At 45.9% G+C, this 14,201-nt stretch overlaps 1 protein-coding gene across 1 annotated transcript in view; it reads right to left on the reverse strand.

The window, feature by feature from the left end:
* Positions 1-14,201, reverse strand: part of ADCY10 (adenylate cyclase 10) — a 253,408-nt gene that overhangs the window by 130,589 nt on the left and 108,618 nt on the right. Inside the window, exon 13 of the mRNA XM_070748580.1 lies at positions 11,918-12,071. Coding sequence (XP_070604681.1) covers positions 11,918-12,071 — 154 coding nt within the window. The remainder of the gene's footprint in view (positions 1-11,917; positions 12,072-14,201) is intronic.

The raw sequence follows: 14,201 nt of genomic DNA on the forward strand, positions 1-14,201 counted from the left end.
CAACAAGAACAAAATCAAGGAAACAGTCACCATACTAAAAAACAAAGATGGTAACAAAATATCCGACAACCAAGACAAAGCACCGCTGCTCAATACCTACTTTACATCAGTCTTCACACATAAAGGAACCACCAACCAACCAACCTGCAACCTAACTGCAAATAACAGCCCCAGAGCCGAACTCAACACAGACAAAGCTACTATTAGAGACTACTTGAAGGAGCTTAATGAGTACAAATCACTGGGACCTGACGGACTACACCCTAGAGTCCTAAAAGAACTGGCAGACACCATAGCAGAACCTCTTCTCCTCATCTACCAAAAATCTTGGGCCACTGGAGACCTACCAGAAGACTGGAAACGAGTGGACGTAGTTCCATCCACAAAAAAGGTAAAAAGATGGATCCAAGCAACTACAGACCTATTAGCCTGACTTCAATACCTGGAAAAATACTGGAGAAAATAATAAAAAAACAGCTTTGCCACTACCTGGAAACAAACAAGATAATATCCAACAGCCAACACGGGTTTTTCAAAAACAAATCATGTCAAACCAATCTCATATCCTTTTTCAACACCATAACCAAATCAGTAGACCAGCGCAACACGGTGGACCTCATATACTTAGACTTCAGCAAAGCTTTCGACAAAGTCGACCACTATCTCCTAATCAACAAATTAGAAAAAAGCGGAGTAGACTACAACACATGCAGATGGATCAATAGCTGGCTGACCAACTGCACCCAATGAGTTGTCCTCAGCAGTTCCAAATCCACATGGAAGAACGTAGGCAGTGGGGTACCACAGGGTTCAGTCCTGGGCCCTGTGCTCTTCAACGTTTTCATCAACGACTTGGACGAGGGAATAGAAGGGCAACTGATCAAATTCGCGGAGGACACCACCGTTGGCAGGGGTAGTCAATACCCTAGAAGACAGGCTCAAATTACAGAAAGACCTAGACAAACTAACACAGTGGGCCCACACCAACAAAATGATGTTTAACATCGACAAGAGCAAAGTCCTTCACCTAGGCAGAAAAACCCCTGGACACACATACAACCTGGGAGAAACCCCTCTTAGCAGTAGCGACTGTGAAAGAGACCTCGGAGTCTTGGTACACAATCAACTAAACATGAGCCAACAATGTGCAGCAGCAGATAAAAAAGCCAACACAATCCTAAACTGCATCAACATGGGAATACACTCCAAGACCAGGGAAGTCTTAATACCACTCTACTACGCCCTGGTCCGACCACACTTGGAGTACTGTATTCATTTCTGGTCACCACACTTCAAAAGAGACATTGAAACTCTGGAGAAGAGCAACCAAGATTAAGGGATTGGAAACCAAGACTTACGAAGAGAGACTGAGGGAACTGGGCATGGATAGCCTAGAGAAAAGGAGGGCCAGAGCGGACATGATAGCAGTCTACAAGTATACAAGGGGATGTCACAGAGAGGAGGGGATCACTTTATTCTTCAGGGCACCAGAGGGCCGGACGAGGAACAACGGCTAGAAGCTGACCAAGGAGAGATTCAACATGGAGATAAGGAGGAACTTCCTGACGGTCAGAGCGATCAACCAATGGAACAACCTACCAGCGGACGTTGTGAACTCCAACACTCTGGACATTTTTAAGAGAAGATTGAACTGCCACTTGAGTGGTGTACTATAGGGTTCCTGCTTGGGCGGGGGGTTGAACTCGATGGCCGTCATGGTCCCTTTCAACTCTAACAATAAATGAATGAATGAATGAATGAATGAATGAATGAATGAAACCAGGTTCCAATGCCTCAGTCTCTTCAGCCTTGAAAGACGGTGTTTAAGGGGTGACTTGATCGAAGTGTATAAAATCATGCATGGGATAGAAAAGGTGGATAGAGAACAATTCTTTTCTCTATCACACAATACTAAGACGAGGGGGCACTCCCTAAAGCTCATAGGTTAGACAAATCAAGGGAAATATTTCTTCACCCAGAGGGTCATTGGTTTATGGAATTCACTTCTAGGAGAGGTCATGACAGCTATCAGCCTTGATAGCTTCTAGGCAGGATTAGACAGATTCATGTATGCCAAGTGTATCAGTGGTTATTGAAACCAATGTCCATGTGCCGCCTCTATGTTGCTTGAGGCAGGCAGGATTCCCTTGAGCACCATTTGTTGGGGGCCAAGGGAAAGGGAGTTTTTTGCCTTCTCTTTCTGCTCAAGATCCCCATATACAATTGGTGGGCCACTATGTGACACAGAATGCTGGACTCGATGGGTTTTGGCCTGATTCAGCATGGCTCTTCTTATGTTCTTATCATGTGACTGCTTAATGACAACAATCCTGGCAGTTCCAGTTGCAGTCATTAATCAAATCCCAGGCAGTTACTAGGGAGGGAAAGATCTCAATCCAAGTCATTCCTGCTTTGGTCTCTCACAACCTTTAGCCTTAATAAGGTAAAAGACTGCCTCCTCTTCAACTCCCCCATATTTCTGCTCACTTGGCTACCCTGCACTCTCTACTGCCTCTGCCACTTCTTTCCTTCATTTTGCAGCAGCAGCAGCCGCACAAAGAAGATAGCAAAAGTCAGCTGAGACTGGTAGGGCCAGCAGAGCCACTGGAGCACGAAGCCAATGGAGTACAGGGGAGCAGGACCAGCAGAATGCAGGGCAGCAAGGCCACAGAAATGATGAAGTGCAAGTCTGCCAAAAGGGAGATATAAGTGTGTGTGTTGAAGAATCTCTGTGATTGTAATTGCAAGTTGTCTGCCAAATGCTCAAATTTTGATCACATCATCATGGGGACACTGCAATGGCCATAATTTTAAGGACCAGACATAATTACTATTTGTTCAATGCCACTATAACTTTGAATGACAACCACACAAATGGTCAGTAAACAAGGACTGGCTCTCTCTCTCAGTGTATGTGTGTGTATGTGTGTGTGTTGTACATATACATATGCATGTGCATATGTATATGTGCATACATACACACATGCTCAAACACATATTCCACAATATATATATTATGGAAGCCTCAGTTGGAAGAGGCTATGGATTTTAAATTGGTGGAAGAAATATCAATAACCTACATAATGCTGATGACAGCAAAATGAAAAATAAATAATTTACCATGGTGGGAAAAAGTGGGACTAAAATTAAATATAAAGAAAGCCAAGCTAATAACCTCTTTGAATTGCTAACGAAGATATAGAAACTTTTTGAAGACAAAAAGGAACCAGAAATCAAATATGCTACAGATACTAACACTTGGTAAAGTAGCAATGAAAGATTTAGAAAAGATACTCAAATACCATGTGTCAATATCTAAGAAAGAATGGCACTGGGTTGTTGTTGTTTTTGTTATACTCTATGGAAACAGAAATTGGACTTTGAAGAAGTAGGATTTTAAAATATATTTTTGCTTTTCTATCTGATAAGCCCTTTACTAAAGATGTGAGGAAGAGAACCATGAATAAACAATTTATCACGAAAATATCATGAACCTCTAGTTATCTCCTTTAAGGCTCATAGAGTCTTTGAATCATTGAGACAGCATTGTTCAAGGCTGCAAACACAAAACAATATACTTGTAATGAGTGATGGTGCCAGTGAACCAACTAGCATTTGAGAAATAAATTGCAATCCACTACTATGTAAACACAGAAAGTTCCATTTATTATCAAAGCCATGTCTGGATTCATTGCCATCAATACCAACACTGGAATTCTCTTCCGTAATTATCTAGGTTAAAGTTCATTATCACAACCCCACACCCACAAGTGCATCACATGTACCAATCCGGGGAAGGGAATGCTGGCTTCTTTCCTTGTTCAGTCGATCTAGGGCACTGCACAAGGAATATGCCGTGGTACCAATCTCTCTCTCTCACTCACTCCTCTCATCACATGTACTATCACTGTTACTGTGTCAGGTGGCCTGATAGGCAGACCCCCTTCCCCAACCCCCCATCTCCTGGAACAATAGAGTAAAGCATCAGGGCAGTACCGCTTCCAAAACATTCTACCTCCTCCCTCTGGGAACCCTTGGCTTATTCGGGTAATTCTCATGGAACTGCTTGACTAACCTATCAGCTTGACATCCCAACTCGAGTCTTCAGAGAGGGACAGCATACAAATCTAATAAATCTTAAACCTTACCCAGGTAGCCTCTAATAGAAGGGACCCCTTCCAATGAATTAGGTACTGTAAATTCCCTCTAAAAATGCGGGAATCCAAAAAAAATTTCACTTCATAGTAGGATTCCCCCTGAAGGGGGAGGCTGTGTGTGGGGCCTAACATTGGATCCGATCACTGGCTTAAGCAGGCTGCAGTGAAATACAGGGTGGCTCCTCCCCCCAACTAAACAAGACTTATTTCTGCAATAAACGGGTCAAGGGCGCAGTCAGCATGGCATACCCTGGGATAAAGGTGCGGTAATAATTCGCAAACCCCAAGAGACGTTGTACGTCTTTGACCCTGCGTGGAGGTTGCCAAGACTGAAGCGCGGCCACTTCGCCTGGGTCCATGGAAACGCCCCCTGGAGATAAAATGTGCCTGAGGAATTCTACAGTGGTCTGGAAGAATTGGCACTTCTCCAGCTTGGCATACAAATTCTGCTCCCATAACCGGAGCAGGACCCGGCGCAAATGGTCCAAGTGCATGGTATGGTTCGGGGAATACACCAAAATATCATCAAGATAAATTACAACAAAATGGTCCAACATGTCCCGGAACACATCGTTCATAAGATGCTGAAAGACTGCAGGGGCGTTAGTAAGGCCAAAGGGCATCACGGTATATTCAAAGTGGCCGTAACGAGTGCTGAACGCTGTCTTCCACTCATCCCCTGGCCGCATCCGGACCAAATTGTAAGCACTACGCAAATCTATTTTGGTGAACACCGTTGCCGTCAGCAACCGGGGATCAAGGGCAAGGGGTACCTATTGCGCACCGTGATGGCATTAAGGTGCCTATAGTCACAACAGAGGCGAAGATCACCTGTTTTCTTCTTCACGAACAGAACAGGGGCAGACAAGGGGGACTTGGACGGCCAAATAAAACCCTTGGTCAGATTCTTATCAATAAACTCCTTGAGAGCCACAAGCTCCAGCTCTGACATGGAGTACAAATGACCAGCTGGGAGCTTGGAGTCAGGGATCAGGTCTATGGCGCAGTCGTATGACCTATGCGGTGGTAGCCGATCCGCCTCCTTCTCGTTGAAAACATCGGCAAACTCCTCTAGGAAGCAGGGTAACTGGATCACGGGAACTACTGGGCTGTGGGCTGCGCACACATGTCGGTGGTGGTCCACACACTGCAAGCTGGAGAATGTTACAAGGTTCTGGGACCACACCACATGCGGGTCATGCGCGCGCAGCCACGACAACCCCAGCACGAGGGGAAAATGAAGCCCCTTGGTGACGTAGAACTGCAGGGCCTCCTCATGAGTCTGCACCGGCAGAGTCTGAAAACAAATGGGACCAGCCAGCAACACCCGCCCATCAATGGTCTCAACAGTTAACGGTGGGCTGACAGGACAAAGGGGCAAGGAATGGCGTTGGGCAAAAGCTTCATCCAGAAAATTCGTAGTCGCACCTGAATCCATGAGGGCCAATGCAGGATAGGTCCGAGTACGTTGAGCAATGTGCAGGGTCACAGAGAGCGTCAGGTGTCAAAACGGTCCGGGGTCTGTAGCTGCAGAGTCGGGAGAGGGTGGGATGCCCGCCCGACCTAGTGTTGCCACCAAGCCGGGCCCCCCCTCATTTCCCGATCGCTCCGGCGGCTGAGAAAGCCCAGACGAAGGACCCACTATCGTAGAATCCATGACAGGGACAGGGACACAAGGGGGTGTTTCCTGACATGGTACGGGGGTAGCCACTGGAATCACAGGAGAGCTGTGGGGGGTACTGGAATAGCGGCAGCCACCACGCTCCGCCATTTGTGGGGACAACCCACAGCAAAGTGTCCCACCTCCCTAAAGTAGAAACATAACCCGGACACCTGCCGACGCCCCCTTTCCTCCGGGGTCTGGTGGGGTCGGGCGTAACTTACGTCCATCGGCTCCCCGGCAGAAACATGCTCCATCAGGCATGGAGGCAGCGCTGGTTGAAAACGTCAGGGCGCAGGGGCCGGAGTCGGGGTTCCTACGGTCGACACCCCCCGCCGTGGAACAGGCGTCGGCAGGGCGCCTGAAGCACAGGGGTTGGACCGTCCTGCTCGACGGACTTCCCTGGCCAACAGCCTGGCCTCAATTGCTAGGCAATGCTGCTCCAGAGTCCCGGGCAGCACTGCATGCACCAGCTCATCCAGCATAGTGACCGATAAACCATCCTGAAAGGCCTCGAGCAGGGCAGCCTCATTCCATTGGACCTGCCCAGCCAGGGACCGAAATTCAGCCATGTATTCCGCCAGGGGGCGAGAACCCTGGTGCAGTTGTTTCAGCGCCCGTGTGGCCGTCTGCTCTTGCACTGGGTCAGCGAATTGGCGACGCAGCTGGTCACAGAAGGCTGCAAAATTCTGGAGCAGATGGTCATCTTGATCCAGATACCGTGCCACCCACGACGCTGCAGGGCCAGCCAACAAGCCACCTTGTGGTCATCTCCAGGAAAGTGCACCATCTGCGCATTGATAAACAGCTGCACTTGACTCAGGAAAGCAGAAAACATCCGCCGGTCCCCCCAGAACTTCTCTGGCATCGCCACGAAACATTTCCTCTTCAGTAAAGGCGCTGGAGGAGGTACCACGGGTGGCACCTGGGGTGGGGCCGGCTGGCAGGACAAGTCATCCACCTGTCGTTGTAACATGAGGACCATCTGGTTCACATGCGCAATGTCCCTGCGCAACTCCTCAAACACGGCCTGCATGTCAGCTGCAGAAACTGCCATGGTTTAATGCCAAAAACAGAAACCCAAAAGCAAAAATGCCAAACAAAGAACAGGCAGCAGGCAGCAGGAAAAAAAACCAAACAAACAAACCACCCCAAGCTATGAACAAGGTGTGTCTGGTGGTTGGTGGAGTGTTATACTGTTCTGTCTGGGTCACTCCGGAAGCTATGACCAACCCAAAAAGATAAGCCAGACACACCGGTTGAATCCAAACACAGTTTTATAATGGTAAAGAGAAAAGAAGCCAACAGAAAATGTCCTTACAGATCAGGAAAACACTGGAACTCCAAACAGATACATGAAGGCAATTGTTCATACAGAAACACAGGATCCTTAATGCCAGACGAGGCTGTTGAGCTAACAGACACACACCTCCCACCAGTTTTCAAGGCTGCTGGGCCACGAGCCAGGAACAAAAATGCTGAGAGAAAATGCAGATAACACCAACTCCCCTTTGATAACACTCCACGCTGCCGGAATGGTTCTCATGCCTTATAAACCCTTCCCTGCTAATGAGGACCACACCCAACCCCCTGGTGTTCCTCATTCAACGCTGATAATATCTACGCAGTTGATTTCTCCTTTGAGCTATGCGTCTCTGCCGCATACTAATGATAGCTTGTGCGTCATCATCCAGGGACTCCAGGGAATCACAGCTACTTGCTTGAGATAGCCCTTCCCCAGGGCTCCCAGGCCTTGCATCACCTTCACTTTCATGACTGCTGTCTGCACTGTCTGACTGCCAAGAACTCTCCTCTCCGCTCTCAGCCTCCCCCGGGCATGGAGCCAGCAGAGATGCAGCTGGTCTTTGATCTGGCTCAGGCTGAACCACAACACTTGGTAGCTAGGAAAACCTTATCTCCCACTCTAAAAGGGGGTTGGGGAGATCGGTGTTTATCTGATTGCTTCTTATAGGCTTGTGCTGCCACCACCAGTGCCTTCTTGGTGTCCTCCCATCCTCTCTTCAGTTTCTCCATCCACTCCGCCAACGTGATGGACAAGGGAGGTTCTGTAGGTAGTTCTGGCATGGGAACGAAATCTTGACCACTGGTAACCTGGAAAGGAGTTAGTCCCATGCTACTGTGTACAGAATTATTGTAAGCTACTTCTGCGAAAAGCAACAACTCAGCCCAATCGTTCTGCTGGTAACTCACATAACATCTAAGGTATTGTTCCACTAGGGCATTAGCTCTCTCTGCTGCTCCATTTGTGGAAGGGTGGAACGCAGAACTAAGTCCTTGGTTGGAACCAATGGTGCAAACAAATTCTCTCCAGAATCTGGCAGTGAATTGGAAAACCCCCCCCCCCGGATCTTATATGATCCTGCGGGGGACTCATTGCAACCTGTGAATGTGTTTTAGGAATAACTTTGCCAAGTGTCTGGCAGTAGGTAGCCCCGAACAAGCGATGAAATGGGCTTGTTTGGAGAATAAATCAATGACAGTCCATATAAGTGTTTCCCTTGCTCTCAGGGAGTTCCACTATGAAGTCCATCACTATTTCTTCCCAGTTGGGATATGTTTCAGCATAAAATTGAAATGTCTGAAGTATTGGGTCCATCGTACTTGTTTAGGAGAGAGCCTCCGAGGGGTCTTTAACGCTTCAAGGTTTTTGTGGTCAGTCCATACTTCGAAAGAAATACCTCTGCCTTCTAGAAATTGCCTCCATGTCCCCAGCGCTTCACGTACGGTACATGCTTCCTTCTCCCAAATGGTCCACCTCCTCTTGGTGAGGTTTATCTTCTTGGAAAGGTATGCATAAGGCAGTAACTGTCCTTTCCCATTGTCTTGTAATAACACCACAGCTATTGCCATGTCGCTGGTGTCTGACTGGATCACAAACTTCCGTTCAGAGTCAGGATGTTGCAGGATTGGCTCCTTTGCAAAAAGTCTTTTGAGCCTTTCAAAAGCTTTTTGACATTCCTTTGTGCACCTGATTGGCTAAGACGGTCTGGGCTTAGTGGGGACTGACCCTGTCTTTAGTAGTTTGGTTAGGGGCAAGGCAACCTCAGCAAAAGCTGGAATGAACTGCCGGTAGAAATTTGCAAAGCCTAAGAAACTCTGTAGTTGTTTGCGTGTGCGGGGAGCTTGCCAATCTAACACAGCCTTCACTTTGGTGGGGTCCATTTCTATGCCTTCGCTAGATATGCGGTATCCCAAGTAGTCTACTGACGTCTGGTGAAATTCTCATTTGGAAAGTTTTACATAGAGTTTAGCAGCCAAAAGTTTCTTCAAAACGTGCCTCACCAATTTGACATCGTCAGGGAGATTCTGGCTGTAGACAAGGAAGTCATCTAAGTACTCGAGAATCCCTTTGTAGAGGTGGTCATGTAGAACTTCATTTATGTATTGCATGAATACAGTAGGGGCTCCTTTTAGGCCAAATGGCATCACCAAAAATTGGAAACTCCCTAATGGACAGTTGAAAGTGGTTTTGCACTCGTCCCCTTCCTTTATTCAGATGCAATAATATGCCTCCCTTAAGTCTAGCTTGGTAAAATACTTCCCCTTGGCTAGATGATTAAGCAGGTCCTTCATGAGGGGGAGGGGATACGTGTTCTGCACGGACACACAGTTCAGGTTTCGATAATTGACCACAAGACAAACCCCTCCGTCCTTCTTCTTGAAGAGGACTGGGGCTGCTGTGCATTGGTGTTGATGTAATTTCTCAGCTCTCCCAATTCTTTTTGTGACATTGCATACATTCTAGTTTTTGGGAGAGTGGCCTCTGGTTCAAATTCTATAGTGCAGTCAGTGGGTCTGTGAGGGGGCAGTTCATTGCAATCTTCCTCACTGAACACTTTCCCCATGTCTCTGTATTCCAAGGGCACCCTCTGGAGATCTGGAAGCGTTCCTTCTTTCATTGTGGCCGCTGCCAAAGACTCATCTGGCTCCTCCCGGGGAGGGGTTTTTCTCCTATTAGTCTCTGGAACAGGGTTGGAACCCAAATGGAGAAAAGGTTTGCGATATCCACCCTCCCAGCGGATGGTGGGGTCCATTTGTCCAGCCAGGCCAAACCCCATATAACTGCATCTGACATCTTGGGGGCGACTATGAATCTCAAGAGTTCATGATGTCAGCTTATCTGCAGCTCCACTAACTCAGTCAGGAGCGTAGCGGGAACTCTGCCTACAAGAGAGCCGTCCACCTGTTGGAACCGGATGTGCTTCACCAAAGGTCTAGTCCAGATTTTTAACTTCTCCGCTACGACTTTATTGATAAGACACCTCAAACACCCTGTGTCTATCAGAGCCGGTAATTTTTCCTCCTCCCCTGTGGTCATCACCTTAATCCTTGCTTTAACAAGTAATGGATAGATGGGCTGATTCACCATTGGGTCATCTTCTCTGCCGGGCTCCTCATCTGTCGGGGCAGGTCTCTGAAGGAATGGGGTCTTCATCTTCAATAAAGTCCTCAGGAGCCCACAACTCTGTTGTTTGAAAGGCCCAGCATCCTTGCAGAGGGGCTTCTTCAGATTCTCTTTCTGCTATTGGCATGGCTCAGGTTTAGTGGGAGAGAGGGGCGTCAAGCAGTTGGTCCCCTTATGCCCATTCTGGTCACATCGGTAGCAATTTGTTCCCCTCTTGGTCCCTGAACAAGGAGGCCCCAGTCGACAAGGGGGAAAGCAATGTCTCAAAAAATTATCTGGTGCATGGGGGGGGGAGGTTCCTTCTCAGCAGGAATTACTTCACCCAAAGTAACCACATTGGTGTATCAATCTTGAATGGTCCAATTTCCTCCCTCCTGCCTCTCACAAGCCTCTCTCAATTCTGGATCAAGGGCACTTTTGAAAATATGGATCAATTGGGTTTCTGTCCACCCCCTCAAGTTGCATGCAATTTTCTGGAAAGTAGCCACAAAAACCCTTCACAGGGTTGCCTGATTGCTTTAAATGGAAAATCTGGATTTTTCCTCTGGCTGTGTTTCTACCCTTTTCCACTGGGTGGCCCCCTCGTATTGCAATTCAGAAAGCAGTTCAGGCCAGCCCCACTTCTGCATTCCAATCTCATCTTTGCACCACATCTGGCTCATTGTAATCTGAGAAGTAGATGAACAGGGGGGCAGTGGGGTTTGAGAATTTTTTACAGGGAAATTCCTTTGGTGCAGTAGGAAGATTTCTCTCTGTCTCAATACATTTAGAGGATGGGATGGTTGAGCATGGAAAGGTGCATTATTTGCTGCTGCAGTGTAAAAAGGTAACTTCGGGACTCCACAGGGAATGGGACTTTCAAGAATCCACTGGCACCTCCCCCTTCCTCATCTCAGCCCGACCTCTTTTCTCTAATGCAGGAGCTCCCCCCTCCCTGTACCTCTGAATTGCTGGATTCCGGCTGGATCCTCCAGGGGAGGGGGGGTGGCAAATTCCAAGCTCTTCCATGTTCAGGCTCTTGGTTAATTCTTTCATTTCCATTCATTGAAGATTAAAGGAGAGTGTTGGTATCTGTTGTCAGTGAACCAACTAGCATCTGAGAAATAAATCGCAATCCTCTGCTGTGTAAACACAGAAAGTTCCATTTATTATCAAAGCCGTGTCTGGATTCGTTGCCGTCAATACCAACACTGGAATTCTCTTCCGTAATTATCTAGGTTAAAGTTCATTATCACAACCCCACACCCACAAGTGCATCACATGTACCAATCCGGGGAAGAGAGTGCTGGCTTCTTTCCTTGTTCAGTCGATCTAGGGCACTGCACAAGGAATGTGCTGTGGTACCAATCTCTCTCTCTTTCTCACTCACTCCTCCCATATCCCTATTGGTGTTACTGTGTCAGGTGGCCTGACAAATGGGGTCCTACGGGAACGGTCAGGAACACAGTTCTAATAGCAAAATTTGGAGCTCCACCCCAGAGCACCCAATTTGCACTGAAAGATGTTGAAACAAAATGCATAAGCCATGCCCACAGTGTGGTAGTAAAAATTTTGGTAGTCCATCACTGCTTGTAATACTTAGAATTGAGCCAGGATCAGAGAAAAAGGAAAAGATTGGAGAGAAGAAGGTGGATTTCTAAAAATGTGTAATAAACAGATGTAAAAAGCACCAACTTTTGTCCAGGAGCCTGTCCTAAATAGGCAATTTCAGTTATTAGTTGGCTTTTTCCATATCCCATGAGACCTTCATATATTATAATATGGCTTAATTTAGTTTCTTTAAATTTTTCCAGTAAGTTTTCAAAGATGTCAGTCTCCTTATTGCGACCTGGAAGAAAATAAAACAAAGAACAAAACAAAGAACAAAAAAAATATGTTGTATGCTAAAACAGGCATTCACAAAATAAGTTAGCTTTTGAATGAGAAATGATATCAAATAATTGCTACTGCAGTGTTGGAATATTCATTGTGGTTACTAAGCAGAATAAGCATCTCTCTGTATTTATCTCTCTGTGTATATATGGATGCAAAACAATTACAAGTCATATTTAGATAATATTGTGATCTCTTCTGAGGTTCTTTAGAGAAACTTTTCAGAAATTTCCTTCCAGACATATTTTTCTTCCATAGATTAGGTCTCCTATGACCTATCTAAAGTCACATAAAAATTTAATTTGATGTGATTTGATTTTTTAATAATTTAATTTTTTAATAATTTAATTTAATTTAATTTAATTTAATTTAATTTAATTTAATTTAATTTAATTTAATTTAATTTAATTTAATTTAATTTAATTTAATTTAATTTAATTTAATTTAATTTAATTTAATTTAATTTAATTTAATTTAATTTAATTTAATTTAATTTAATTTAATTTAATTTAATTTAATTTAATTTAATTTAATTTAATTTAATTTAATTTAATTTAATTTAATTTAATTTAATTTAATTTAATTTAATTTAATTTAATTTAATTTAATTTAAAATTAATTTAATTTAATTTAATTTAATTTAATTTAATTTAATTTAATTTAATTTTATGCCGCCCAATCCTGTGGGACTCAGTGTGACTTACAACAATAAAATAATACAATAATATAATAAAGTCAAATATAAAACAATAAAAAAGCAATAAAACCCCGATTAAACTAATCAATAAAACCCCCTAAACTAAGCTACAGTCATACACACATACAAGCCAAGCAAATCACAATTCGGCAATGACTAGATGTTAACTCTTTACGCTCCCCCCCCCCAGGCCTGCCAGCAGAGCCAGATCTTCACAGCCTTTCAGAAGGCCAGTAGGGTGGCAGCAGTATGGACATTGTGGGATAGTTGGTTCCAAAGGGCCTGGCAGCCACAGAGAAACCCTCCCCTGCAGGCCCACCAACCTGCACTTACTTAGTTGTCGGGACCCGGAGAAGGCCAACTCTATGGGATCTGATTGGTCTCTGGGAGGTATGCAGCAGGAGACAGTCCTGATAAAGTCCTTTATTGGTCGATTACCTTGGTTCATCACCTTTACTGTGGCCTCATTTTCATTGATTTGATCAGGGTCATCAAATCTGGCTTAGAACAGCTCAACAAAATTATTGGCATCGTTTAGCTTAGCATATCCCTAATTGTGTAGCTAGCCCACTCAGTCTGGAGTGTCTCCATCATTCATCCCATCTGCAACAGCAGGTACCAAATTGTGCTCTGTTTTGTACTGTTCTCCAGACTGATCTATATGAACCCAGACTCAGCTGAAAAGGTACGCTAGCTTGGTAGGCTTGCCATCAAAGGCTGCCCTGAAACTAAGCGATGGTGGAATTGCCATGGCAACTGGCTGTTGGGCAGGGGCCTAGTGATCCCGAAAAAAGTGTAACAGGAGGTGCTGGTGCCCACTGGCACTAGATCCCCCATGCCTGGGATAGAATCCCCACCCTTGGGGGATGCATTCCACAGGGGACAGCAGGGAAGCCAGTTGGCAAGGGGGGGGGGGTCTGTTGGTTGTAGCTTACCCCATGTTGGCTGTGTCTGCTGTCCCCCTCCTGTTGCTTGACCCTGCTCCACCAATCTGATCCCCCAATCACCCCTGGCTGAGTAGAAAGGTGCCAATGCCAATGCCGAGTAGAAAGGTGCCAGTGCCACTCTAGTTCCACTGCTACTGATCAGGGAAAGCTGAGCTAAGCTCCAACTCACTTACAGGGGGCTGCAACCGTAGTGCATCATTTCCCACTTCAAGTTGCTCAAGCCACTCTGGGATCCCGGATAATGATTGGCTTTGAAATGGAGGCAACAGGTTCCAGCTTTGGGGAGTTTCAGACCCCATTGTCCCCCCCCCTCTCCCCAGGGGACTGGTGACAGAACAACATTCAGGCAGTCATTCTTCCAGTCCCATGTCTGAAGTTGGATCAGATTGGCAACTCTTCCAGGATTCCATCTCTTTGGATTGGGTGCCTAGCCTGTGGGCCA

The sequence above is a fragment of the Erythrolamprus reginae genome, chromosome 3 (genome assembly GCF_031021105.1).
Source record: "Erythrolamprus reginae isolate rEryReg1 chromosome 3, rEryReg1.hap1, whole genome shotgun sequence".
NCBI classification, from domain to species: Eukaryota; Metazoa; Chordata; class Lepidosauria; order Squamata; family Dipsadidae; genus Erythrolamprus; species Erythrolamprus reginae.